We start from the raw sequence: 27,275 nt of genomic DNA on the forward strand, positions 1-27,275 counted from the left end.
TTGAAGTATATGTTGACGACATAGTTGTTAAAAGCAGAAGCACTTCGGAGTACGAAAACAATCTCAAATCCACTCTCGACGTGCTCAAAAAAGCCAACCTCAAACTCAATCCCCAAAAATGTACCTTTTTGGTAGATTCGGGAAAATTTCTGGGTTGTTGGGTTTCAAAGGAAGGACTCAAGGCAAATCCCCTAAAGGTTCAAGTTGTTCAGAACATGGCAATGCCGAAGTCCATACATGATGTGCAAAGGCTAACTGGATGTCTAGCCGCACTGAATAGATTCCTTTCCCAAGCAGCCGAAAAGCAAATGCCGTTCTTCAATGTTTTGAAGAAGGCACCAAAGTTTGAGTGGGGAGCCGAACAGAAAAAGGCTTTTGACGAACTCAAAAGTTATTTAACCGAACTTCCTATTCTCTCTGCTCCAACAGATGCCGAAGTGATATTCTTATATTTAGCAGCATCAGATCAAACCATTAGCGCGGTGCTTGTACGAGAAGAAGGCCTAAAACAGCGTCCTATCTACTTTACAAGCCGAGCATTAAGAGGTCCCGAAACAAGGTATCAACCTCTGGAAAAAATTGCTCTGGCATTAGTAAATGCAGCAAGGAGACTGCGGCCATATTTCTATGCTCACAAAGTGTGCGTCTTAACCGATCTTCCACTTCGGCAAGTTTTGACTAAGCCCGAAGCATCGGGCAGAATTGCCAAGTGGGCCATAGAGTTGGGAGAACATTCAATAGAATATCTACCTCGGAAAGCCATCAAGGGACAAGCCTTGGCAGATTTTCTTGTAGAGGTAAAGTTCGATCAGGCAATCCCTACTATTGCCGAACAGAAAAATCCTGCCAATGATGAACTAACACTGCCCCAGAAACCCGAAGTAGAGCCGCCGGATTGTTGGATTGGATTCGTGGATGGAGCTTCGAATAAGACAGGAAGTGGAGCTGGTATTCTACTTATCGCTCCCGACGGACACGAAGTAACTTATTCACTTTGGTTCTTATTCCCAACCACTAATAACGAAGCCGAATACGAAGCCCTTCTTGCCGGACTTCAGTTAGCGCAACGTCTACTTGTCAAATCTCTCAAAATTCATTGTGATTCACAAGTCATAGTGAATCACATGCTGGGTACAAGTGAAGCCCGTGGTGAAAGGATGAAAAAATACTTGGACAAAGCGCAAAGTATTAGCCGAAACTTCTCTTATTTTCGGATAATCCACATTCCCAGAGCGGGAAATAGCCGAGCAGATACTTTAGGTAAGTTGGCCTCATATCCGAGCTCAAGGGTGGAGGAATTACCGCACAGAAGCATTGATGAAGCTGAAGTACACTCAGTAACCAGTTCACCAAACTGGATGACGCCAATATTAAAGTATCTAGATCAAGGACAACTGCCCGAGGATAAGAGAGAAGCAAGGAAAATCACATGCCGAGCACGTCGGTATGAACTTCATGAAGGAGTCCTATATAGAAAGTCCTACCTTCAACCGTTATTGCGATGTGTAGGACCAGAAGAGACGGATTACATCCTTAGAGAAGTTCATGAAGGATCTTGCGGTAGCCACATCGGAGCTAGAGCATTAGCTAAAAAAGTTCTGAGATGAGGATATTATTGGCCAACTTTGGTACAAGAAGCAGTACGGCTAGTTAAGAAATGTACGAAATGCCAAATCCATGCAAATATCCCAAGGATGCCGCAGACTGATCTATGTGCTATGCAAAGCCCTTGGCCTTTTATGCAATGGGGCATAGACATAGTAGGACCACTACCACAAGCTCCCCGGCAAATGAAATTCTTGATCGTTGCCGTGGATTACTTCACAAAGTGGGTGGAGGCTGAACCATTAGCTACGATAACGAGCTCAAAGGCATTAGATTTTGTCTGGAAGAACATAGTTTGCCGATTTGGCATACCCCATATCCTCATTTCGGATAATGGGACTCAGTTTACTGACAAAACATTCAAGAATTGGTGCCAAGAGTTGAATATTCAACAGCGGTTCACTTCGGTCTCTCACCCACAAGCAAACGGACAAACGGAAGTAACAAACCGTATTTTGGTGAAAGGATTAAAAGCTCGGTTAGAACAAGCCAAAGGACAATGGGTAGAAAATCTTCCTCAAGTCCTATGGTCTTACCGAACTACACCAAAAACCTCCAACGGTGAAACTCCGTACAGTCTAGTGTACGGCACTGAAGCCGTAATTCCGGTTGAGATCGGCATACCCAGCCCCCGAACCCTCAATTTCTCAACAGAACTGAATGACGACGGACTGAGAGCCGAACTAGATCTTGCCGAAGAAAGAAGAGAATTGGCCTGCATAAAAGCAGCCAAGTACAAGGAGCAAGTAACCCGGTATTATAACCAAAGGGTGAAAAAGCTGCAGTTTCAAGTGGGAGATCTCGTATTGAGAAACAATGAAGTAAGCCGAGCAGAAAAGCTGGGCAAACTTGAACCCACATGGGAAGGTCCGTATCGGGTGTCAGAAGTACTGGGAAAAGGGTCTTATAAATTGACTCACATGTCAGGAGAACAAGTACCCCGAACATGGCACATTTCCAACCTCAAGAAGTTCTATTTGTAAGAGACAAGGTCCGGTCAGTCTCGTGTCTAGTTCGGTCCTAGGGGTATGTGCTTTCATATTTGTATTGTTCTTTATACTTGTCGTTTTTTAAAAGATTAAAATCTTTTTCGTCCTTTTTATTTGTCTCTCTATGTGCGTTTTGTCTCTCTATGTGCGTTTTGTCTCTTATAAATGTTACTGAGGTATATTGTTCTTTAAAGGCTGATCCCCTTTTTAGATCAATTATTAAAGACAATTGTGAGTCCAAGCTTCTAAGGAAGATACAAGACTCCACAATTCAGCTTAAGAAACAAGCAATTCGTCTGAAACGAACTGCAATAAGCCGAAAACCACTTCGGTTAACTAGGGAAAGTCCAATCCAAGCGATAAAACTCGCCAAATAAGGACACAAACTAAGTCCGGTCAAAGAAGAGTTTACTTCATAAGACCAAGGACGAGTACACAAACTAAGTCCGGTCAAAGAAGAGTTTACTTCATAAGACCGAGGACGAGTACAATAAATGAAATAAAAAATCGCTGAACTGTAAATACGCAGTGATAGAAGCGAAATGAAAAAATTTCATTTACTAAGTCTTGTTGGGCATACAATTCCGCCGCCCTACGAGAATGCGTTACACCATTACAAAGGACTACTCTACTGTCTACGGTTGCTAAAGTTGAGCCACCTATCCAAAAAGTCCTCATGATGCTGAGTTCGGGCGTTCCGAGCAGTTGAAGAATCAGTAGGTGGACGAGATGCTCTGATCGACCTACCGCCTCTTCTCTGAGTCCGGGAAGTTCTAGCACCTCGGCGGCGAAGAGTCTCTTCACGAAGCATTCGCTGATCTTGCTCACTCATATTCACCACTCCTCTACGAACTTCAGGGCGTTCTTGTCTTGACGTTTCCGGTTGCTCCTGAGTCCGTTGCTGACTTGGAGTACGTTCTTGTCTTGACGTTTCCGGTTGCTCCTGAGTCCGGTGCTGATTTGGAGTAGAAGTTTGAGTAAGTGGATCCGAGGTTTGAGTTGGAGCGTGAGCGTCTGTTAGCGGGAAACGGCTAAGGAATCTCTCGATCGCGGGACGCCGGGAAAGAATGATGTCGTACAGAGAAGCCAAGCGCCGCAATGATTTCACAACTTGTTGGCAAGCCGAGCTCTCCAGCACATTGTTCTTCCGGAGTACATGAAGCTTCTCCCACAGTTCATCAACTTGATTCTGAACTTCGGATATAGTCATTCCCCCGCGCCCGCTGATGAAGTCTTCATATGCAGTCCTCTCAGCGATGACAGTATTCAGCTCGGCCTCTAGATCTCTCCTTATGGACTCTAAGTCCTTATTGTTGGACTCCAGCTCCACTAAACGAGCCAAGAGTTCATCATACTTCATCTGGTCATCTATAGTTTTTTTCTCAGCTTCATTTAAAACCGAAGAGTATAGCCGCTTCCAGTGAAGTACCTCCAGCTCCTTAGAGTAAAGAATACGAAGCAGCTATGTCAGTTCGGCATTTCAGTTTACCGAGCAGGCAGTAAACCACAATAGGAGTAAAAGAGATTAAGAAAAGCTATAAAGAAGACACGAGTGTAGAAAGGAGAATTTTTTCATTCAAAGAAAAAATTTACACAAGGAGGGCTTCAAGGCCATTTTACAAATAGAAAGAAACTAAACTAAGAGAAGGGAGACGAAATCATACTCCGCCAGTTTCGTCTCCGGCTTCTCTGTGGGTTTCAGCTTCTTTCTCCTTGTCTACCTCGGTCTCAGCCTCGGCCTCCCTACTCCCTCCCTCCTGCTCGGCGCCCCCATCGCCGGTCTGCTGATCCTCCTGCTCGGTCTCCCGGCCGGCCTCATTTTCCTGCTCACCCTCTTTGAAAATTGAAGCGGGTGAAACAGGCCCCAAGGAGGCAAAGATGGCCTCCATGTTCTCGTCACGGTCAGCACGGCAATTACGGACTCGTTCAGCAGAAAGCAGGACCGATGAAGACGCAAGCTCCTCAAGGAGCGGCAGACTCTGGAGGCGCGCTGCAATCTCTCGGCCATACAGCGGCAAAACGACTTCGGGTTCCTGCTCAGCGTTATCGGTCATCAATTTCAGCAGATCGCCGATAAGGGCCGAAAATTGATTGCTCAAAAAGAGTTTCTCCGTGTAAACACGGAGAGCCTCCCCCTGAGCAACCACGGCAGCAGCCTCCCTCTGTTTCGACTGCTCTCTCTGGATGATGAGCTGGTTTTTGGCACGCTGGGCTTCACCCTGAGCCGAGATCCTAGCGGCCCTTGCCTCCTCAAAGTCTGCCCGAGCCTGTTCGGCCTGGTGACGAGCAGCATTCAAATTCCTCTGCATCTCACCATAATCGCTGGACGCTTTAGAGAGTTCAACTGTGACGAGCTTGCAGAGCATATTGTTCCTCTGAAAATGGAAAAAGGAAAAAAGTCAACAGAGGGGCCACAAAAAATATAGGAAAGAAGCAAAACCAGAAAATCAAGAAGGAAATTCACCTCCACAAAGTCCTTTGGCCATAAAAAGGGCTCAGAGATATGTTCCGAAGTGGCCGTAACCACTCCGGATCCACAACCCCCCAGGACAATGTCTCTCTGTGGCGCTTTTGGGGGTTTCTGAGTCTTCGCCTTCCCCTTTGCCGAAGTCGATTCCGGCTTTTTTGGATCCGAAGACTGACTCGAAGAGGTCTTCTGCCTCTTCGGATTCTTCTCGGCATCAGACGCCGAGCTGGTGGCTCTCTGTTTCTCCGGCTCCTTGGATTCGGAGGATTTGCGACCTAGCCTGCTTAGCATGTTCACTGCCAAAAAGCGAGAAAACAAAGTTAGTTTTCGCCGCTAAAGCAGTAAAGCATAAAAAAGAAATCCTCACCCTCAGTCTCTTCGTCCGAAGACGAGGAATCGAACACGAAGTCACCCTTGACGAGCTCAGATTCCGAATACTGTTTCCTAATCATGGGAATCTTATTGAGCTCGCCCTCGAGCTCGTCCAACGGTTCTACCCGAGGATGAGGAATTACGGACTTCGGCCCTCTCCAGGAAAAGTCCGGAGCCGCTGTCCTATTGTAAAAAAAGAAGCGATTTTTCCACATCGGCCATTTGGTTTTACAGAAGGCTCTAAAGGGCTGTAAAGGGATCAAGTAAAACCAGGATCCCTTTCTCTTAAACTGAAAGAAATTAAGGATTGCCCTCAGAGACAGATCTTTTTCTAGTCTACGCAGCTCGGCAGCAAAGGCCGATAAGTGCCTCCAAGAATTTGGAGTCACCTGACCTAAAGGAAGTTGGAAAAAATCAAGAAGCTCTACAAAGGCGGGGGGAAGAGGGAAACGAAGCCCGCATTCTAAGCAGGCTTCGTAAACGGTGGCATAACCCTCCGGCGGCGAGTTAGCCCTATGAGTGTCGTCGGGAATCACCACTAACCCCCCAGGAAGAAAATATTTTCTGTGTAAGGATATCACAGTATCCTTACTCAAAATGCTGTGAAAATATTCTACCGTCTTCTCCTCGGACTTTTTCCGGCCAGAAGATCCCTTACCCCCCTTCCTACCACTACCTGATTCAGAAACAGTTTCAGAAGAAGAAGACATGATTCTTACTCTTTGATGGTCGAAAGTCTCTGAAGAAATTCTTGAAGAAGCGGAAGAAAATTTTACGAAAAAGAGAGAGAATGCGGAAGAAATAATCGCAAAAGTGTTCCAATGATGAAGAAAGGAAATATTTTTCAAATTCGTCGCACCGTTTCAAATCCCACTTTTTCTGGATTCTCTGGCCGGATTTGCTGTCACATTTAATGCAGACACGTGCAGAGCACGTCCCCTGACGTCAGCCTCCCCCTTACACTTATCTAAAATGCCGAAGTGATTCACTTCGCTTTTCGGGGGGGGTGGTGATGGGATACGAACTAAACAACTAAACAATAATTGCGAGCCCAATAGCAGTGACGGCCCATCAGCCCAAAACCCAAGAAAGAGTATCAGTTCGGCACAACCAAAGAGTTCGGTCACAGCCTATAGCTCGGTAGTATCAGTTCGGCACAACCAAAGAGTTCGGTCACAGCCTATAGCTCGGTAAAAGCCGACCAATCGAGCTCAACTCTCAGATCGGCAAAAGCTGATCGGCAAAGTTCAGCAGTTCGGTCTCAGTATTCGACCGAACAAGGAGATAGTGGACCCATGCAGGATCTCCACGACCTCCATTACACCCACGATCTATTTAGTGGTATTAAGCAGTTATCAACCCCCCTACCAGGGCTGCAAACCACGATCTTAGTTCGAATGTATAAATAGAACTTAGATCAGATAGACCAAGGTTAAGTTCTCTAGATCCTGAATCTCATATAGCAAATCAGCATTGTAATCTGTAAGAGATCAAGCAATACAAATTTGCCCTCTATTCTTCCCGTGGACGTAGATTTACCTCAGTAAATCGAACCACGTAATTTTCAGTGTTGTGATCTTCATTTATTACTTGCATTTATTCCCATCAAAAATTCGTCAAATCATCACATGACATTCCGTCTAGTATGCTAATGCTTCCAATTATATCAGAATTAGGTGTTAGGTTTGTAGCTTTATTGTGCCAATTGATTGCAACCAAAAGCTATCACTCTCTCTATTTATTCACTGCTTTTTCTTGGTGAAAAGGATAGAGCTCAATTGCTACTCTTTTTTCAAAAATTATGAATCACTTTTTCCTTTATTTTTTTGAGATACAAGTGATGAACTAAACGCATACTATCACCACAACTCAAACTATTCTACCTATTTGAAAAACTATCAACACCTTTATCAGATTAAAGAGAGACTTTGGTGCCCCAACTTTGCTGACAAATTCAAATTTTGGGTGGTTTTAGAAAGGAAAAAAAAACCTAAATTTAATGGATGATTTTTTTGTATTATACCAATATATTTAGAGAGAAAGACGTCAATGCTATTGGTGGGTTCGAGTAATGCAATATAGTATATGTGAATAATAAAAAAAACACTCAGGTAACATATATACCTACCCTGTTGATCATTGATAATTTGACAGGACTTTATATTTTTTTTAGGAATCAAATTGACATGATAAATATAGATCATACTTTTGTTGGGAAGTACATGTGGCAAAATCAATTTTGGTCACCCGCTTCATTTTCAACTATCAATTATTTCTCCTCAAATTTCATGTGTCGTACTTGATCACTTGATGTTTAATTTTTCAATTATTAACTACGATTCACCAATACAATTAACTTCTACGTCGGATTGGATTTTTTTTTAGTTAAAGAAATTATTATTTGGCTTGATTATTCAAAAGTAGGGCATATAGTATTTTTCATTACATTTTGTATAGTAGTAAATGTTAATTAGTTCTTTTACTCATATAATAATACATTGAAATTTTATAATAATACTTTGCTAGTATTAAATAATGAAATCAATAGTAGGAAATGACAATAGGACATGGAATTGATAAGGTGAAAACATTACATGTGCAATGATTTAATTAGGTTCTGTTTAGTGTTCTGTCAATCTGTTACTTATAGGCCATATAGCACAAACACAAAAGATATGATAACCAGAGAGTAATTAGGTGCACAAAACACCTTAATCACTCGTACTATAATAAATGATTCATGCGAATATGTAACATGTTACACTGTCAAATTTAAGGTTGTGACAACTACATCCACAATTATGACTCAACTATGTATAACCAATTACATTTAATATTACAATAAGTAGATATAATTATGTAAATGTGATAGTGTGATTGAGCCAAGTTACAAGGAATTACTCCGTGCAATAATGTACGTTCATTATATACATTAATACGATGTTTATTTCCTACCAAGACTTGTCACTGTTCGTCTTCTTTACTTTCAAATATATCGGCGCCATTTTTTAATTTATGTATGCACCATATAAAGTTATAGTAATAAACAAATTTAAACATAAATATACTTGTACAATTGTGCTTCAGCAGAGAATCAATAAAAAAAAATGTATCCAAATCTGCAAATTCCGAACAGAGAAATACTATTATTGATGCACAACAAACTGTATCAACAAAGTACTGTATTTACAAACAAATCTTCGAGACAGCAAAACAAATCTCAAACAGCAGTGTTTTTATGATCTTTTCTTCATCATTTTCTCTGGCAACCAAAAAATGTGAATGAGGCTATGGCTTCATCTGTACGACGTCGACGACCAATATAAAAAATCAGGTGGTAGGGTTAGCACCGTTGCATTGGATGACCTACTTGCTAGAGGCTTCAGTAGAGCTTTATTCTTGTCTCTATCCGATTCCTGCATACCGGGCATAGCTGAAGGTCTTGTCCACACCCGCAACACGTCTAAAAAAACAAGAGATTTAACTCAGTCCTATTCAATCTCCATAACAATCACTGTTCCATTAGAATTGCAGATCAAAGAACTAGATTACCTGATGACCGCAACCAAAAACCATGTCCTTCGGATTGCTAAGGCATATGGGACAAATCTGCAAATTGAGCTCGTAATTTAGTTCTTGATAGTACACTTGGATTGACAGACAAAGCAGTTGATGAGGGCAGATTTGATATTACAAAACATACATAATCTGTTCTCGTAAGTGTAAAAATGATTGTGCGTATTTACCTGGTGTTGATAGTTAGAATTTGCAGCGGGAGGAGCTGTAGCAGCAGGAGCAGTGTACTCGTAGTATGAACTAGTGCTATACTGATAAGCATCTGCTGGCGATGGTGAGGGCTGTGAATTACCGCCAAATGCTGCTGCCCCGTAGACAGGAGGAGGAAGTGCAATTCTCTCCGGAATGTTCCCTTTCCTTCTACTGAAATGCCCAAATCATTGAAAAAAGTAAGCAGAGTGTTGCAAACAGACTAAAAGGGATTGTTGCTGCTACAGACAAGATGAATATACACACAAGTAAACAGACGTGAGAGGATTACCCCAACAGATTAAGCTCCATCGTTGCTTTATACTGAGTAGGGATTTCCATCAATGCTGAAAGCGCAAACTCTGTTTCTTGCCGAGTTTGGTGTGTATTTTTAGCCATAATCTCCGTGAAGTTGACAAACTAAAAGCTCAAATAGCATATCAGTGAAAAATATACTAGTACATACTAACAAATTAAAAATGTATAATCTGAAGAAGAGATTCACCTGGAAATTATCGAACTCCCTTGCAGGTATATAGTCGTCGAATTCCTTCATCGTATCCCAGGGGCCATCTCCAACCCCAACCAAAACAACAGATAGAGGCAACTTGCTGCAGGTATTATAGCAACATTACTTCAACATGCTCACTCCAAAGTTGATAAACAGAATATAGCTTGTGTTTACTAATATTACCTAGCTTCGACTATTGCTTGAACAGTCTTTTGCTCCTGCGGACTCAGCTGACCAGGTTCGGTATCAACACTTCTGGTGACCTAAGAAGATGACAGGATAAATGAGACGAGTACAAATACAAATGGCAGGATAAATGAGATGTGTAAATTAAAAATATACTACTCCTACTAAAGATCAGGAGTAAGCTAGTGCCTGCAAGCGTAGACTTGGCTGAAATCTTAACTCTTAAGAAGATATTATCAGCTTCTCACAACAATTAATAATAACCAATCCCAACATGTCGAAATATTGAAATATGTGAGCATAATATTAGGACTTCAAACAAAGATTCCAGAAAATCATCTTCTGTGGAAGTCACAACTAATATCTATGCTTTTTGAGTCTTCAATTCTTGACTTTTTCTTCGAACTTCACAACATTTCAGAATACGCAAAACTATATCAACATAAACATTCATTTGAAAGGAAAGAGGAAATTTTTTACTGCAGTTCACTCACAACTACTCTACATGAACAACGTACGAAGGTAGCATACCTGTCCATCTGCAATAATCACTAATACATGGAACTGGCCCCGTTTCTGCTCAACAACAGTCATAGCCATTTCGATTATTGGTGCAAATGATGTTGGGCCTGCAGCAAGGTAACTGTAAGACAAAAAGATCTACCAAGCTCCATAAGATAGGCTAAACATGGATTAAATCGTTAACCTGCCAGCTTCAGATTTGGAACAAGTTCTCTGTAACGGCACAGAACTTCCTCAAATCCGTTGCAATGCCTTCCATCAGGATAAAAACTAAATATATCTTGATCATGAGTTGATGCTGCCAAGTCAACAAAGAACCAGATGACATATTGCTACAGAAACCATAGGTTTAAAAAGACACAATTTATCGTGTAGTACCATCTCCAAACCCATAACAAGGGATCAAATTATCGTCATCAAAAGCTGCCAAGGTTTTCCCTACAATGCTTATGGCTTGTTCGTAGGGATTCAGACCACCTCCAATGTGATGTAAGCTTTTACCATTATATGAGTTCTTGCCTAAAAATGAAACCAAGTTTAGAATATTTATCCAGAAGTTCTAGTAATGTAATTAACCTATATGGATACATAAACCTACCAGTCCATTCATTGCTCTTAGTAAAATCAATCCCAATAATTAGGTTTGAAGACTCAAGGCCAGCTTGTGCAAGAGCTTCAGAAACCTGCAGAAATCAGATCCGATATTTGAATCTCCTCAACAGGACTAATTTTCAAGACACACATATTTGTATGTATAGGCCACCGTATTGAAAGTATAACGAAATGTGTCATTGAGAAAATGACAATAGAGACAAAAATAAAAATAAAAAACTAATGCACACTCAAAATAAGGTCATTCAGATAAAAATTATTTGACCACTCATGCTACATCCACGTAAATATGGCCTTCAAATTGTCAGCGACTATTCGTATGTCATCCCTAGTACTCGAATTATAGATATCATGACATTTAGCTAAGTCAATTTGAAGGAAGAAGTTTAAGCATTTTCTATAATCATCGAATTATTCTTCTCCATCATCCACTTAAAGATAAATTATCATGTTTTGGCTCTACGCCATAAGAGATTCAGAATTTGATGTATGTTCTCTTTATTCATCTCCCAAAATGATTTCTGAAAGTGCAACAAAAGGGTGTTTTGTTTTCTCCACCTAACAAAGAAATCAGCTTAAATCCACAAGTTTTATACCCTAAAAAGCCTATAAAAGGTAGTGCCACCATAATAAACATCTTATCCCAGGTAGACTCATGGAGTTCATGCCTTGCATGCTTAAAGGAACATAATAGTTGCAAATTTTTTAGAGAAATTGGACTCAGAGAAATTTTCCAAACTTTAGCTACCAAAGGTGAAAATTTTAAGTGTTTTATATGGACATGGTGTTGAAGCTAAACCTCCACTGTCTTAGGAAGATATACCCCCTCAAATTTTTCATCCGGCCAATTCATTTCAACAGAGTAATAACAGTATTCAAACATATCACTTGCGATATCAGATGAAACCACCAATTCTGAAGCCTTCCACCACAGAATACCACACGTACCTCCTCTAATGAGTGATAGTTGTCAGCAATCCTTGAATACCTCTTATCAAACCTCTTGTTTGGTACATGTACTTGAGAAGTAGGCATATGGTAAGAGGCAGGCACGGGTGATGGAGATGCATAATCTTGGGGCGGAGCGTTGAACTGGTCAACCGGGGGATATCCTGATGCTGCTGGATACGGATACGCTACAGGAGGCTTCTGAGGATATCCTGCTGGTGCTGGTGCTGGTGCTGGTTCTTGATACGGATATGCTATGGGAGGGTTCTGATCATCATATTGTGAACTCGATGATTCAGTGTTTACGCCATCGTTCTGCCACCCTGCAGATGAACTAGAACCAGTTGTTGTAGGTTGATTCGGCTTAGGATAATTTTGTGCATACTGCGAAACCGTTGCCTGAGAATAATCATGCTGCCATCCCGACGAAGAACTAGACTGGGTTGTTGAAGCTTGTGGCCAACTCCCCTCGCTCGAACTTTTATTTCCCATCAAGTAAGAAAATCAGGAAAAAAAAATCCCCCAAAAATTCCACAATTATCAAATACTCCTACACCACAAAGTGAATCACACAGAAACCAGTCAATTTATAATCCAAAAGTTCCGACACAAAGCATCCCAACCAAAATGATAAGTCCAATTATCACAATACAAAAGCAGGGAATCAAGAAAAACCTCGCAACAATAAAAATAGAATAAACCAAATTCAGCACATATATATAGATGCCTGAGTTATTCAACAGTATACACCCTAAGAAAAGTCACAATTAAAATGTGAATTCGATGCTTCGAGAGAGACGAAACAGGGTACTGGTAAACGGTGGACCGACTTTGAAAGATCATACAAGTCTCTTTCAAATTGCTCTTATCAAATTATACCTAATATTTTATCTGATATTACTCCATATTTATTAGATACACTCAACTCCAAAACATTGAGATAAGGCCACGAAGAGAGACATCGATACACGCAATATACACCAAAAAATGTTACAACAAAGAAACTTCGAATGTAAGCAAAAATGTGAAATGACAGTCAAAACCCATCATCTCCCTCGTCATTAAAAGGTAGGAAAAACATCAAATTTGTAACTTTTGAACTTTCAATATCCCACTTACCAAGTTAATCAAAGAGATAGACGAGCAGCGAAAACTAGAGACTTGGCAACGCCAGGATTCAGAATCTGTTTCGGAAAGAAAAGGGAATATGATCCGGAATCAGAAGCGAAAAGAGTTCGACTTTTCTGAAGAATTATTATTTTCTTCTGAGAAGGTTATAATTATTTTAATAGATACTGGAAATGGGAAAGAGGACGGTGTATACAGTATACCGAACTCCTTATATTTCCAGCCATTTTCTTTCCAACGCAACACCCCAACTCTTTTCACTTTGGAATTCAGTTTTCCCTTTTCATTAATCTGGTTTTGCAATTACTGTATTTGACAGAAAATGCTGATTTATTTGTAATTATTTTATAGAAAAAAATTAAGTTACATGGGTATTATACTTATATTTTTCAATGAAATGATACAAGACTGAGTATTAGTATTTCTTATGAATAGATGATATCGTTAAATTTATTAGTGGTCATTCATATGTAATTTTTCGGCATTATTACACATACATCCTCACAAGTATTTTATTGTTGTGTGATATTGTGAAACCTCACCGTTTAACCTATTCAGATTTTAAAGTTGTCAATTACAAGAATTTTACTCAACTTCATGTTTTTCTTGCAATTTAATATTTTTGCTACATTAATTAATCTATAAAAAATAGTTTTAGCTGCGCTTCGTTGCCAAGGGTGGGAACCAACGGGTCCACCTACCTTCCCCTAGCACGGGGTCCAGCTTTTTCCTTCCCCTGGCACGGGTCCAGGCCACCAGCCTCCCTCGATCACTCTGGACCGATGCCTGGGTTCAGGCCAGTGAATCCATAAGCCCCAGGGGAAATTAATCCCCAAGATGGGCCTCCCAGGGGTCGAACACGTGACCTCCAGGATGTCGCGGTATCCTTGTCTCCCTCCTCAACCACTTGAGCTAGGGGGCTTGGATGCCCTAATCAAGTTTGATGGTCCACTTTTCTTGAATTAGGAAGTTAGGTACAATTACAGTCAATGCATGGTAAATAACTCTAAATTTCAATATCTAAACAACTACTCCGATTCAGACAAGTTTAATCGTGATTAAAATGTAGTACTATATCATACTCATCTTAATATGGTCGGTAATGATTTAAAATACAGTATAGTATTGGGAAACTGGGAAGTCAAAGCATTGAAATATCACCAAGATGTAGGAAAAACATGGGAAATGTGGGGAAAAAGAGAGAGGCTTTTGGTCTTTCATGTGGCTAAGTCCTTTGGCCTTTCAACCCCATTTTCTTTATGTCTTGTCTTGATTGCAAGACCTTTCACTTGTTTTTCTAGCCTATAAATACGTTGGGATCTTGAAGTAGAAGACACACCAACAAGACCACAAAATATTCTCTCTACTCTCTCTAGTCTCTACATCATAGTATGCGTCTTAGGAGCATTGTCTAGCTCGATTCTCGGAACTCCATCAAGTTCGCCGGTGCCTAGCGGGTTTGAGGTGCTTCTACACGCTAGGAGGAAGTCGTTTTATCTTTGGGGACAATACGCCATTCCGTGAGCACTAGCCGGGGTGTAATTTGTCTTGCGGAAAGAGGGTTTTCCTTGACTCGACTTATAAATTTGGTTTGCTTTATTTTCGTTGTAATTTTCATTCCTCTTTTTTGCAAAGTTTCCTTTCGATTGTAATAGTTAGAGTACCGTCTGTACACGGCTTGGGAATTTTTTCCTATTATTTCTAACACAAGATTTATGTACTACTTAATTTGTTTGAACTTAAGAGCATCCACAACGGTGGACGGCGGCCCCGCGTCCGTCCATGCCAGCGGCGAGGACGCATACCGCCGCCGCTGCGCTCGTGCCGTGCCAGCGAGCAGGCGACGTGGCGGCTTACGATTGGGCAACGGCATAGCCGTTGCCTTTGAATTATTATTATTTTTTTAAAATTCGATTTTTAATTAGATAAAATGATAAAAAATAAAATAAAAAAACTATTTTCCAAATCCCAAAAATATGGCCGTTTTTTCCCGTTTTTTCTGAATTTTTTTGAATTTTTTTATTTTTTTCCCCCAAAATCATCTATAAATACACACATTCATCATTCATTTATCACATCAAATCATCTCTCATTCATATCTCATTCATAATTCTCATACAATACAAACTATCAACACATTCATCGCTCACTCAAAACCTCAAATGGATTTCACCCATATTATGGCGGAAGCGGGGCGCGAAGAACAAGAATACTACGAACAACATCGTGCTGCTTACGAAGCATACGTCGCGGCGAATACCCCCGCTCCTCCTCCTCAACGAACCAGATCAAATCGCCGCTACATCCATCGTGACCGGGAGGGAGCCCACGAAAGGCTCGTTGCCGACTACTTTACCGACCAGTCGCGGTTTCCGGCAGATTACTTCAGGCGCCGTTTTCGCATGTCAAAGCGCTTGTTCATGCGAATTGTCAACACATTGTCCGCACGTGTTGAATTCTTCCAAACAGGTCCAGATGCAGCCGGCCGGCAAAGTATCACGCCGTTGCAGAAGTGTACGTGTGCCATCCGACAACTCGCTACTGGGCAAACGGCCGACATCTTCGACGAGTATTTGCATATCAGTGAGTCCACTGGAATCTTTTGTCTAAAGAATTTTTGCGAGGGCATTCGTTCAGCTTTCGGGGATGAATTCCTTCGGGCACCCACCACCGATGATTGCCAACGGTTGCTTCGTCTTCACGAATCAGTCCATGGCTTTCCCGGAATGCTTGGCAGCATTGACTGCATGCATTGGAGGTGGAAGAATTGCCCGACTGCTTGGAGGGGGCAACACTTGAGGGTCACAAAGGTGGCGGCACAACGCTTGTCCTTGAGGCGGTCGCCGACTACCGCCTATGGATTTGGCATGCATATTTCGGTGTTGCTGGATCCAACAACGACTTGAATGTGCTATATTCTTCACCACTCTTCAATGATGTGATGAATGGTGTAGCACCGGCGATCGACTTCACCATCAACGGAAATAGATAACACATGGGTTACTATCTCGCCGATGGTATCTACCCACGGTGGTTGACTTTTGTGAAGACGTTCAACAACCCGCACGACCCGAGACGGGTTCTTTTTGCGCAGCGTCAAGAGTCCGCACGGAAAGACGTCGAAAGAGCTTTCGGGGTCCTTCAAGCCCGATTCAACATTGTTAAGTCCCCGGCTCGGCTATGGTACGTGAATAATATCGCCACATCATGTTCACGTGTATTATCTTACACAACAAGATTATAGCCGACGAAGGGCCGGGGCGGCTAGCTTCTACGACGAGGACGAAGCCGAAAGCTCAACAGCGAGGTCTCCCCCACGCCGAGGCGAGCATACGACGGTTGGCCAGAGAATCGAGACAAGGCACACAATGCGCGATACCCGAATCCACAATCAACTACAAGAAGATCTAATCAAACACATGTGGGCGAAATTCGGCAACACTTAGTTGTTTTTTTAATTTTTAGTATTTTAATTATGTAATTTTTAATTTTTAGGATTTTAATTATGTCGTTTTTATTTTATTTGTCATTTGTAATATTATTTAGGTTTTTTTAATGAATTTTAGTATTATTGAAATGTTTTTGTTTAATTGAATTTTAAATTAATTGTGCTCGTTCTTGAGGAAGAGCACAGCTGTGGGTATTGTGCTCTTGCCAGAGAGCAGGCAGAAAAAGTGGGGCCGGGCCCATAACCGTGCCGCTGGCAAGAGCACGGTTGTGGATGCTCTAAATTATCACGTTGTAACATTAACGTACTTGGAAATTAAATAGCACTCAAATAATATTACAAGCTTTTTTCTACAAGAAGTCTAATAATTCAGAAATATCATTCTCTTTTGTAAGGAATATTGCAATTTCCCTTTTTACAATAGGATGGATGATGTGGTTGGTTTGCCAAGTTCTTTTTTTGAGTTTAGGATATTAGGATCTGTAGTTTGGTAGGCATGTTTATTATCTCAATAAATTATTTAATGTGTTTAGTTGGACTGCTTTGATTCATTGAAATAATCAACATACCTCTTTACCCTCAAGTTTTCTTTTATTTCCAACATTGTCCCATGTAATGAGGCAACATTGGGGTTATTTAGGTAAATTCAGTAAAATTAATATCCCTGATTGAGTTGTGCAGATACGTAATCTACCATTTTGGAAAGAAAGGGTAACTATAGAAATGGGCATTAATTCAACGGGCCTTTGCCAAATTCTTGGGCCAACTAGAAATCACATGTGTCGAACCAAACATATGAATATTGCTACAGATAAGAACCAGTTAGGGAGACTAAATGACGAATCCTTGCAAGCACCGTTGATGCGATTAGTTCATGTGATCTTTTTATTTTATGAAATTTCTGATGAAAAGGAAATATATATATAGGGGAGCCTTATTCTCCTATTTATCCCTTAGATTTAAGTTTCTTCTAAATATGGAACGTTAGATCTGATGCATCAAGGGACCAGATGGACTCTTGTTTTTTAAACCTGATAGGGGACCCTCTTCAACCCAAAATCACATCTCCTAATTTTCTGATCCATCACCCGCTTATTGCTAGCTCCTGCATCTCTCAACTCGAATCACATCTATGCACTTTATACTCCTTTTATTTGTCTCCTGTTGCTCTTAGTTTTGTCACAGTTATAGTATATTCGATGTGGGATCGTGTTATTCATTTCAATTTCTAATTGATTGATTTTTCAGGAACACCTAGTATGCCACCATAACCATGCCAGGGATGGAAGAAGAACACGGCCTTGAAATTAATACTATTTCATTTTCAATAATACCATACTACTGTTTCATTTTTAAATTTGGTAGAAATTAGCATTAACTTTCCTTGAGCATTCTCTGGCACCTGCCACTCTTAATTACCTCTAACTATAAAATTATCATATAAGCGCAATATAATACTACTATAAAAAGATTAAAAGGTCAACACATAATAATAAAGGGGAACCACTTGCTCTAACCCCACCGCTAACCCATGATTAACCTTCCACCTTACCTTCCACATAATCTTTCCATTATTTCAGGTATTGATACTTTTTTTATAGTGGCAATTGCAACTATGATTCTTAGTATCTATTTATCCAACTAACTAATCAATGAAGTTGTTCATTGAAATACTACTTAAGTGGCTTGGCTAATGAGTTGCTAGGTCACTAATTACATGAATTTGATTTGGTAGCGTATCATGAATAACAGTACCAGTATAGAAATAGTGGACAACAATATGATCAAAGTAGCATGATTATGTCAATAATTACAATAAACTACTCCTGAAATTAGGGTACACGGGAAGACACCATCTTGACTTTCCAAGAGACCTAATTTCAATTGTATCAATATTATATAATCACTGGCCAACTGTTAGAGCATCTCCAAGGGAAAGAGTAAATGAAAAGGTATATTTACCTCTTCTTTATAAAATTTCATGCTCCAATAGAAAAGGGTATATAGGGAGGTATTATACCTTCTTTCATTTTGAGAATGTATCTTTACCTCTTCTTGATAGAAAAGGTAAAAAGTTAGTTATTTTTGTTTGTCTTTTTAATTTACCTTCTTTCATTGGAGTCCATTACTTTTTAAGAAGGAATAATAGTGGATTAGATACCATTCTTGTATTTCATTGAATAAATAATTAAAATGAGGAATCTCGTATTTATAGGAGACTTTCTATAGCTAAATAAGATAAGAGTATGCACTAGATCTCAATATGAGTCTCATATATTATTTCCCTAAAAAAATAGTATAGATAGTAGAGAGTCTAAAGACAATATAAATTTGTTAGTTTTTATTAAAAAGGTAAAAATGAGTGAGGCTTGGCCTGTTATGCATTTAGTAGTTCCATCACTCCATGCAGAAGTATAATACTGTACTATTCTAAACATTAAAATATATTTCATAATTAATTGCATTAAAATATATTATAGAAATATATTTCTATTTTGGGCCTGTGGCTACCATTTTCTGCTTTATCATTGCCTATTCAGTTAAGGAAATTACAACCTTTATGTGATCTGGTTTAAATAGACCCACACGGCTAGCCTCTCGATTCCGGTCGAGGAATCTGTTATTCGATCCATTAGTACTACAAAATACAAATGATTACAACAGATAGCGGCGTCCTAATTCATTGGATAAGTTTGGTCACGCACTAACAAATTTCATCATTCTCCAATGTTGGAGAAGTAGTTTTTAGTAAGTTAGATTATGTAGCAGTAAATTTAATTTTCAAGCAACATAATTTTATGAATTTTAATAATGTAAAGCTTTACATTCCATTAATTACATTTTTAGTTGCTTATATTAATTTCACATACGACAAAAATAAAAATAAATATAGTATCCCTCCGTCCCAAGGAAGATGACCCATTCCTTGAGCGTCACGAGATTTTATGCACTTTTATTTTATATGTTAGGTGGAGAGAATAAAGTAATAGAGATGAAATAAAGTAGAGATGAAATAAAGTAGAGATAAAATGACTTCTATTTTTAGTAATGAGTCATTTTGGGTGAGATAAACTAAAATGGAAAATGGATCATCTTTAAGTGGGACGGATGAAGTATATGATAATTATAAAATAAAATAATTGTATAATTTGGGTTTTATTTGAGATATGGATTGTGGAATTATAATATTAAAGCATAAATTGAGGGAAATAATGAGACTCGGTAGTATTATAGTAGACTCATTTTACTTGAGAAATGTAACAACATCAAAATACTAGATCCGAAGATCAATGGTGAGTGGAGGGAATAGCATGAAGTTAATGTGTTTGGTTTTAATGGTAGTATATTTTTTGTCAACAAAAGGCAATGAGATAACACCTTGCAACTACATTGCAATCTACAACTTTGGCGACTCCAATTCAGACACCGGAGGAATAGCAGCAGCATTTTATCCGCCGGGGCCACCTTCCGGCATCACCTACTTCCATCGACCGGCTGGAAGAGCCTCCGATGGCCGCCTCATCATCGACTTCATCGGTAATGAAAAATTAACTGATCTCACCTACAACAATCTCGATTAATCTTGAATATACCTTTTAATATAAACCGTTCATGTTTTTCATTTTCTTTTTGAAGCTGAGGAGCTGGGAATACCATACCTAAGCCCATATCTAGACTCAATCGGATCGAACTACAAGCATGGTGCAAATTTTGCAACGGGAGGTGCAACCATTCAGCGCCCAAACGAGTCATGGACTGCCAACGGCATCAGCCCTTTCTCTCTTGACATTCAAATCGAGCATTTCACACAGTTTAGAGACAGATCAGCTTATGCCTACAATCAAGCCAAGGACGAATTCATAAAACAAAGACTGCCAAAACCTGATGAGGACATCTCCAAAGCTCTCTTCACACTGGACATAGGCCAAAACGACATCGCTTTTGGGATACGAACAATGAGCCTGGAAATCCAACTAGAAGCTCTCCCCAAAATAGTGAGCCAGTTTATCACACAAGTGAAAGTAAGTTGACCACTTACTCGATCCTCTCTTTTTTATTTTCCAATAATGAGACATTTATTGATAGACAAATTAAGGACTCTTTGTAGGGTCTGTATGTGAGAGGGGCGAGGACATTTTGGATACATAACACGGGACCAATCGGTTGTTTGCCGGCGGCAACGAGCAAGGTTAAAGATCCGGAGCCGGGGTATCTAGACGAGATCGGATGTGTGAAGTATCAAAACGAAATTTGTATGCAGTTTAATAAACAGCTCAAGGATGAAATCGTGAAGCTTAGAGCAGAGTTGGCTGATGCAGCTGTAGTGTATGTTGATATGTATGCTGCCAAGTATAATTTGATCAGCCAAGTTAACAATCAAGGTGATTATATTTGTTCAAATTGTTGAATCAATCACAATTGCAACGTGGTCTAAAAGGTGGAGTGTTGCAGGATTTGGGAAGCCTTTCGATGTATGCTGCGGCTATCATGGGATCGGGTACGATGTTTGGTGCGGGAACAGAGGAAACGTTGATGGAAGGGAAGTATACGCAGATTCTTGTCGGAATGTTTCGTCGGTTATAAGCTGGGACGGCGTTCACTACACCGAAGCTGCAAATCAGTGGATCGTCAACCGTATATTGACCGGAAATTTGTCCGATCCGATGACTGCGGCTTCAACAGCTTGCCATAAATGAGAAGGGCCCATTTCGTTGTAGAGATATTATCAAATCACTTTAATGGTAACTCAATTCATGTGCTGACGTGATTTATAAAAACAATTACTCCATTAGAATCAACATTTTGAAAAAATAAAAATAATACTAGTACTATTTCTATAGATATATGCACAACTTTTTTTTTATCATTCCATAGAATAATCTATATCCATTTATATAAATATTTTCTCATTTTTTACTTTTATCATATGATTCTACTATTCACTACACTATTTTTTCTTTTTCTCTCTTACTTTATCAATTACTCTTACATGTTAAAACTCGTATTATCTCCAAATGACTTATTTCTATAGGACAAAGAGATTAGTACTCATGTTCATAGATAACTATGCATCAATAATGAACTTTTATACTTTGGAAAAGTTAATAGGATAAGATATAAACGAAAAAATAGAAAATAAAAGAATTATGGAATGGTCCAGCCAGTTGGCAGTTCATGACTGAACATGCCAATTTTGCGGTGCAAAAAAGCCAAATTTCACTATGATTTTCACGGCCGAACCGGACCAGACCGGACAATTCAACAATTCATGACAAATCGTTCCGGTCCATTAAATTTATTTCACAACTAAAACCCTCTATAAAAATTACTATTATTAATTAAAAAGGAAAATTCAATGTTAGCTCCAAAACAAGTTGTAGTCATCCACATGTAGCTCAATAATAATTTGATTAAATATCTCCGAGAATGCGTCTCAGTCTACAAATTCCTATTTTAGAGGGGGCGAGCCATGATTTTGAATAAAAAGAGGGGTGAAATGAGAATATTCGACACTTCAAGCTTCTACGATAAAATTAAATTGATTTTTCAAGGTTTACCGCTCAAATAATTTGCGATCTTTTGAATATTTTTGTAGGAAACTGAATCCATTGAATTCCCCTGCATTTACGAACCGAAAATTTCCTCTTGTAGCTATGGCCACTGAAGCTAGCTACGACAATCCCGACGACTGGGAGCTCATAAACGACGACGGCTTCGTCTACAAGCGCAAGAAGCGCCCCCGCCTCGAACCCACCGTCGCCGCCCCTCCGGCTTCGGAGCAGAACCACCGCCTCTTACGGCGAAAGAGGGCCCTGCTGAAGTTGAGGGAGAGGTACTTGGAAGAGATCAGCCGGTGGGAACTTTTGTCGAACACGTTGACGGCAATGGAGCAGAACGCTTCTACGCAATCGATGGAGCGTCATGAGCTGCATCCCTCGACGTCTTCTGATGGGGCTTCAAGCTCCAGCGAGCCTTCCGCGGCGGATTCCTATCGACGGAGACTCGTCGATGATCTTCTCTCTCAGGTACTCGCCGGAGAGTCTTCAGCATCTCCACAATTTGTTTCTGGAAGCTTCTAATTTTTTTAATTAGGTCAATTTTGGGTATTTGCAGGTTAAAGAGCAAGAGGCAATAATTGTGAATGTATCGAATATGTGTGATATAGCCGAAGTATTGTGCAGCGCAAAAGAGGCAATTGTTAGGCAGCAGCTAATAGACCTGCCGATTTGGGATCCTTCTCCACACGAGCTCATGGCCGGATTAGGTGATGATCAAAGTAGGCATCTTTAGCAATATTTAAGTGTAATATTTTGATTTTTTTTTCTGATTGAAACAAAAAAGTAGCAATTAGGGCAAACTGTACAATGGCTGCGATATGCAACATGTATCTTAGCTTGAGTGGTAGTGCAATGAGGTTAGTTTTGAATCAGTTGAGTTGTAGAGTTACTCCTTAGCTGTATAAACTAGGATTCATGGTGTCAGGTTCGTTGATCTTCTAGCACAAAGAATGTGTTATCATTGATGACATTTCTGGTTTTGGGCTTTGCTTGATGTCTATCTTCAAGTATTGGAGCTGGAATGGGTGGTCTTGTGGTGGTCCGGTGGAGGCTTCGGGTGTTCATATACGAAGCTTCTGTGATTTGTATGAAGGGTTGTTTCTAGGTAAAGGTGGCTAGATGTTAGATTTTGTAAGATGAAACTAGCAAGCAATGATCTAATCTACATGTGATTTTTCTGAGTATGTTGACCATGTTAGGATGTTGTATGATCAGCCTAATACTCATAATTCACTTCTCATTTCTCAGGGAGTATTACTATTTGAATTTATATTCTCTTACTTTGTTTTGATCGTGCATAGTATTTTTAGACATCTTTCTTGGAGCCATTTTCTTCAATTCTTTTTTGGATTATCCCATTCTCATTTTTCTTGGAATAAGTTGTAAATTTGTGAGGTGCACGCATTCACATTTCATTTTTTAGCCAAAAACAATGTCAATTCTTCAAGAATTTTCGATGTATTCAACTCAAGTACATCATAATAAGATATGTTTCATTGATAGTGATATGTTTCACTGTTAGATCTAATTCTTCCACAACTGTAAATTGTCAAGTGTATACGTAATAAAAGGATTGTGATTTGTACTATATAATAAACGGCAGATAAAAAAACTTATTGTGGTGAAGAATACAGTTGAAAAACTTGGTAGTCTTAACAAGATTGCATAAAACCTCAGCCATATCTTGGCACGATTATCTCATCTATACGAAGTGGAAACCAGACAAAACCAGACATACCAAAGAAGTATAGACAAAAAAGCAAAGGGAAGATAGGTACATGAGTAATTCATTTCGATGACATAGTTTTAAGATCTTCTTGAGTTAGCATAGATGGCTTAATTTGAAGTGGTTGGAAGGCAAAACCAATTTTCTTGCATTCATCCTCCAAAAGGCTTGCTTGTGAAGAACCTTCAGGGCAAAACACAACGACAGCACCTCCACTTCCCGTAAACTTTGATGTAGCCCCTACTCGCCTTGCGATTTCAACCATCTCTATGTTCATAGCCCCAAGAGCTTCGTCGCCAAACATTTCTCTGAGCACAACACCAACGTGAATTAGCACTATTTCCCAAATCCCACATGCTAGCATGGATGTGTGCAAGTGTGTGCATGCATAAGACTTCTGTATAAAGATCATTAAGAGGTGAAGCTTTCATTTAGGCGGCTTACCTTCGCAAATCAAAGTTACGGTTCATGAGGGTTGCAAATTTAGCATGGTCCTTTTCAATCAATGCCGTCCTTCCTTCTAATGCAATATCTGCAACCTTCTTCATCGATGAGATGATGAACTCATCACCATTTAACCACCTTTGTCTGACTGTGCTGTGAACCTGTTGTATGATAATCATATGCGTTTCATCATCATATACGATTGAAAAATTCTACATACGACCCAAATGCCACACACAAACACTGATAAATCACCGGACATATAAGTAATTGATTAGATGTATTCAACAAACTGAGTCAAATTTAGAGGATACTACTAGCCATTCTTTTCAACAGCAGATGAGACCTTTAATCGGAAAACTTGCTCCTGAGTTTTTACTATTTTGAATGAGAAAGGAAGAATAGAGTGGCATCCTATGACAAGATTATTACCTTCCCAGAATCGCTTGGGTTCTCTGCATAGATGAGGTAGAGAGGTGGTAAAAGATTCAGATCCATGGGCGTATAGTTTCCATGTCCCAAATTGTCCATGAGTTTCTTGTCAAAATCCTAATCCCCCAGAAACAAAGATTGAAAAGGAAATTCATTAAGGGGTGGATAAGACAATTTCACTCTGAGGATAATAGAGAAACATCAGTAGACATGCATACCATGTAGATGAGTCCTCCATAGACCTGGGCTACCCGATCCTGAAGTCCAGCAACTATACCAAGTTCTTTCTCTGCGTTAAGAATAAGGTTTGGCCGGACTTCCACTTTTATCAGATGCCTGACTTGGTAGAAGTCAAGTAGGCAGCTAAGAGCTGCACATACAATAGCACTAGAACCAGATAGCCCAGTCTGATACAATTCAAAACAACAAAAATTCGCTGAGCACATGTGTATCGAAAATAACATACAATGGCCCTAAATGTAATACTACTTGTATAGGAAAATATACAGTTATGTTACAAGATCGCATGATATCCTGAATCCTACAACATACTGCTTACTGAATTTCCTAAGCCAAAAACGAGATATCAAAGTGAAAATACTATTTTATGTCATTTCTAGGTTAGCAGGGAATACGCAAAAGATCAATATTCTGCTCATATCGCGCCATGGAAAGCAAGAATATAACATCATGGAGAATGTAGAGGACTTTACTTATCCATAACGTGCTCTCATTTCTATAAATGACATAAAAGCATGACGGACCATAAATCAAGACGTCCAAATCACATTATACGGTTCTAGAGAAACTGGACCGTTGTGAACGTGGAAGATCACAGGCAATACCTGGCGAGGTATGTTGGTATCATAAGACAACTTAAAATTCCCCTCATGTAAAATAATGTTGTTTTCCTTGCAATAATTGTGAAAGATTTTACAGATCGCCATCAGCAGACGTACTCCTCCATAGTAACCATCGGTACAAAGCCGATTAACCTACACAAACAGAACACTCATTAGCCTAATTCTGCAGCAGCCCTCTAAAATCATCCCCCTTTCTAACAAAGTTCAATGAAACCATCATCCGTCCACACAATTACACAAGGAAAGTTACTGCATTGCATCAAAAGCATCGTTTCAAGATCTTAACTGTAGCTAAAATAATTAGATTAGAATCTAGCCCAACTTATCCAATTTTCGATCAAGGACTCAGATCCACTACAGCAAAAGCATCCTAAAATAAAATAAAATATCACTCCAGATCTAAATGTCATTTACATCCAGCTAAATTTTAAGTTTAACTTAAATTATCATCGAGATTAAAACAAAATTGAACAAATTTGGCACAATATGAAGAAGCCCCAACACCCAAAGATAATTCAAACACACACGTTTCCAGATGAAAGGCAGAAGATGAAAAATGAAAGGATAGAGAAGAACCAAGTGAGGGAGAGAGTCGAATTGAACTAGATCATGGGCGGGGTGAGGAAGGATCATCAAATGATCGGAAGGCTGGAGTTTGACGGAAGCCCAGAAGTTGGCGAGGGTGAATGATATGGTGCGCCCGTAGTAGACGTCGCTCGGATTGCCCAACAAACCCACCCTAGCATACGCTCTGTGCTCGATTACCGCATCTTTATCGGTCGCCATTTTTGTAAGCCTTCAAATTTCGAACTCAATCGTCCTATTGCTATTTATACGTGTGCTGGAGTTTCACGCAGTTGAGTGGTTTTGACTCTTTGTTGGCTAGCATTTGATTTATCCATTTCTTTTATTGAGAACGGTCAATAATTAAAATATTAGATGGAGTTAACTTCGACTTTACTTCCTAAAAACATGATTGATAGATTTTTTGAATTTGAATATTATATTAAGTATTATTATTATTATAAGTATCTGAAAAATAAATATGGCATTTATTCTTGTTTTGCTTCTGAACTTAAGCTATGGATAGCATTGATTTTATTCTTTAATTATTTTTAATTGAAAATCGTAAGAATATTTGGTTTTCAATTATGACAACATAAATTTAATTTACTTTATAGCTATATAAATTGTTTAACCATTATATCACTTAGAATTTGAATTGTATTTTTTGAATTAATTCAATACTTATTTTATTTTGAGCTATTTTCAAAAACAAATGAAATTTTAACTATATTTTAGTTGATTTGAAATTTATACATTTATATAGAAACAAAATCAAGTTATATTTAGTACTCGTAAATTTTTTTATATAAGTAGAAATAGTTTTTACAATTAATAAGATTTCATTTTTATGTAGACCTTCTTTCTCTTTAGCTATTTTAGGTTAAATATTACTCTAAGGTGAAAATCCCTTTTTCATTAACCAAAGTTAAAATTTACTCTGTTCTGTAAGGTGTGAGATTATGTAAATATTGGATTTAACTTGAGAAATTTGAAATATGCAGGCATATATAAATATATATGCATAAAGTGTATGAATAAAAGATGAACAATTAAGTTTGGGTTCGAATTTTATTAGAGTATTTATTTCTTCTTCTCACGTCTATTTAATTTATGTATTCATGCATATTCTACT

General features: G+C 39.3%; 4 protein-coding genes across 6 annotated transcripts; 2 read left to right on the forward strand and 2 right to left on the reverse strand.

The window, feature by feature from the left end:
- Positions 1 to 8,559: 8,559 nt before the first annotated feature.
- LOC121750893 (E3 ubiquitin-protein ligase RGLG2-like) lies at positions 8,560 to 14,544 on the reverse strand. Of its 2 annotated transcripts, none has more exons than XM_042145547.1 (12): positions 13,097 to 14,544; positions 11,978 to 12,527; positions 11,016 to 11,100; positions 10,796 to 10,936; positions 10,602 to 10,715; positions 10,427 to 10,524; positions 9,893 to 9,972; positions 9,704 to 9,809; positions 9,491 to 9,618; positions 9,180 to 9,372; positions 8,986 to 9,042; positions 8,560 to 8,896 (listed from the first exon to the last, which is right to left on the reverse strand). In XM_042145547.1, the coding sequence occupies exons 2-12, from the start codon at positions 12,467 to 12,469 to the stop codon at positions 8,816 to 8,818; spliced, it is 1,575 nt and encodes a 524-aa protein (XP_042001481.1). In that variant the 5' UTR covers positions 12,470 to 12,527; positions 13,097 to 14,544; the 3' UTR covers positions 8,560 to 8,815. The 2 variants fall into 2 exon arrangements, with proteins under 2 accessions (XP_042001481.1, XP_042001482.1); XM_042145548.1 differs by lacking the exon at positions 13,097 to 14,544 and adding an exon at positions 12,653 to 12,849.
- Positions 14,545 to 19,771: 5,227 nt separating this feature from the next.
- On the forward strand, positions 19,772 to 21,352 carry LOC121750928 (GDSL esterase/lipase At5g14450). Its single transcript, XM_042145593.1, has 4 exons — positions 19,772 to 20,090; positions 20,190 to 20,575; positions 20,662 to 20,935; positions 21,006 to 21,352. The coding sequence occupies exons 1-4, from the start codon at positions 19,844 to 19,846 to the stop codon at positions 21,248 to 21,250; spliced, it is 1,152 nt and encodes a 383-aa protein (XP_042001527.1). The 5' UTR covers positions 19,772 to 19,843; the 3' UTR covers positions 21,251 to 21,352.
- Positions 21,160 to 22,983, forward strand: LOC121750976. 2 transcript variants are annotated; one of them, XM_042145677.1, is made up of 3 exons: positions 21,160 to 21,295; positions 22,206 to 22,579; positions 22,668 to 22,983. In XM_042145677.1, the coding sequence occupies exons 1-3, from the start codon at positions 21,247 to 21,249 to the stop codon at positions 22,842 to 22,844; spliced, it is 600 nt and encodes a 199-aa protein (XP_042001611.1). In that variant the 5' UTR covers positions 21,160 to 21,246; the 3' UTR covers positions 22,845 to 22,983. The 2 variants fall into 2 exon arrangements, with proteins under 2 accessions (XP_042001611.1, XP_042001612.1); XM_042145678.1 differs by having other exon boundaries at positions 21,167 to 21,295; positions 22,150 to 22,579.
- Positions 22,984 to 23,673: 690 nt separating this feature from the next.
- Positions 23,674 to 26,444, reverse strand: LOC121750932 (glucuronokinase 1-like). The gene is made up of 6 exons (XM_042145596.1): positions 26,153 to 26,444; positions 25,559 to 25,708; positions 24,932 to 25,120; positions 24,714 to 24,830; positions 24,282 to 24,442; positions 23,674 to 24,145 (listed from the first exon to the last, which is right to left on the reverse strand). The coding sequence occupies exons 1-6, from the start codon at positions 26,360 to 26,362 to the stop codon at positions 23,899 to 23,901; spliced, it is 1,074 nt and encodes a 357-aa protein (XP_042001530.1). The 5' UTR covers positions 26,363 to 26,444; the 3' UTR covers positions 23,674 to 23,898.
- Positions 26,445 to 27,275: the final 831 nt, after the last annotated feature.

This window comes from Salvia splendens, chromosome 10 (assembly GCF_004379255.2).
Source record: "Salvia splendens isolate huo1 chromosome 10, SspV2, whole genome shotgun sequence".
Classification (NCBI taxonomy): Eukaryota; Viridiplantae; Streptophyta; class Magnoliopsida; order Lamiales; family Lamiaceae; genus Salvia; species Salvia splendens.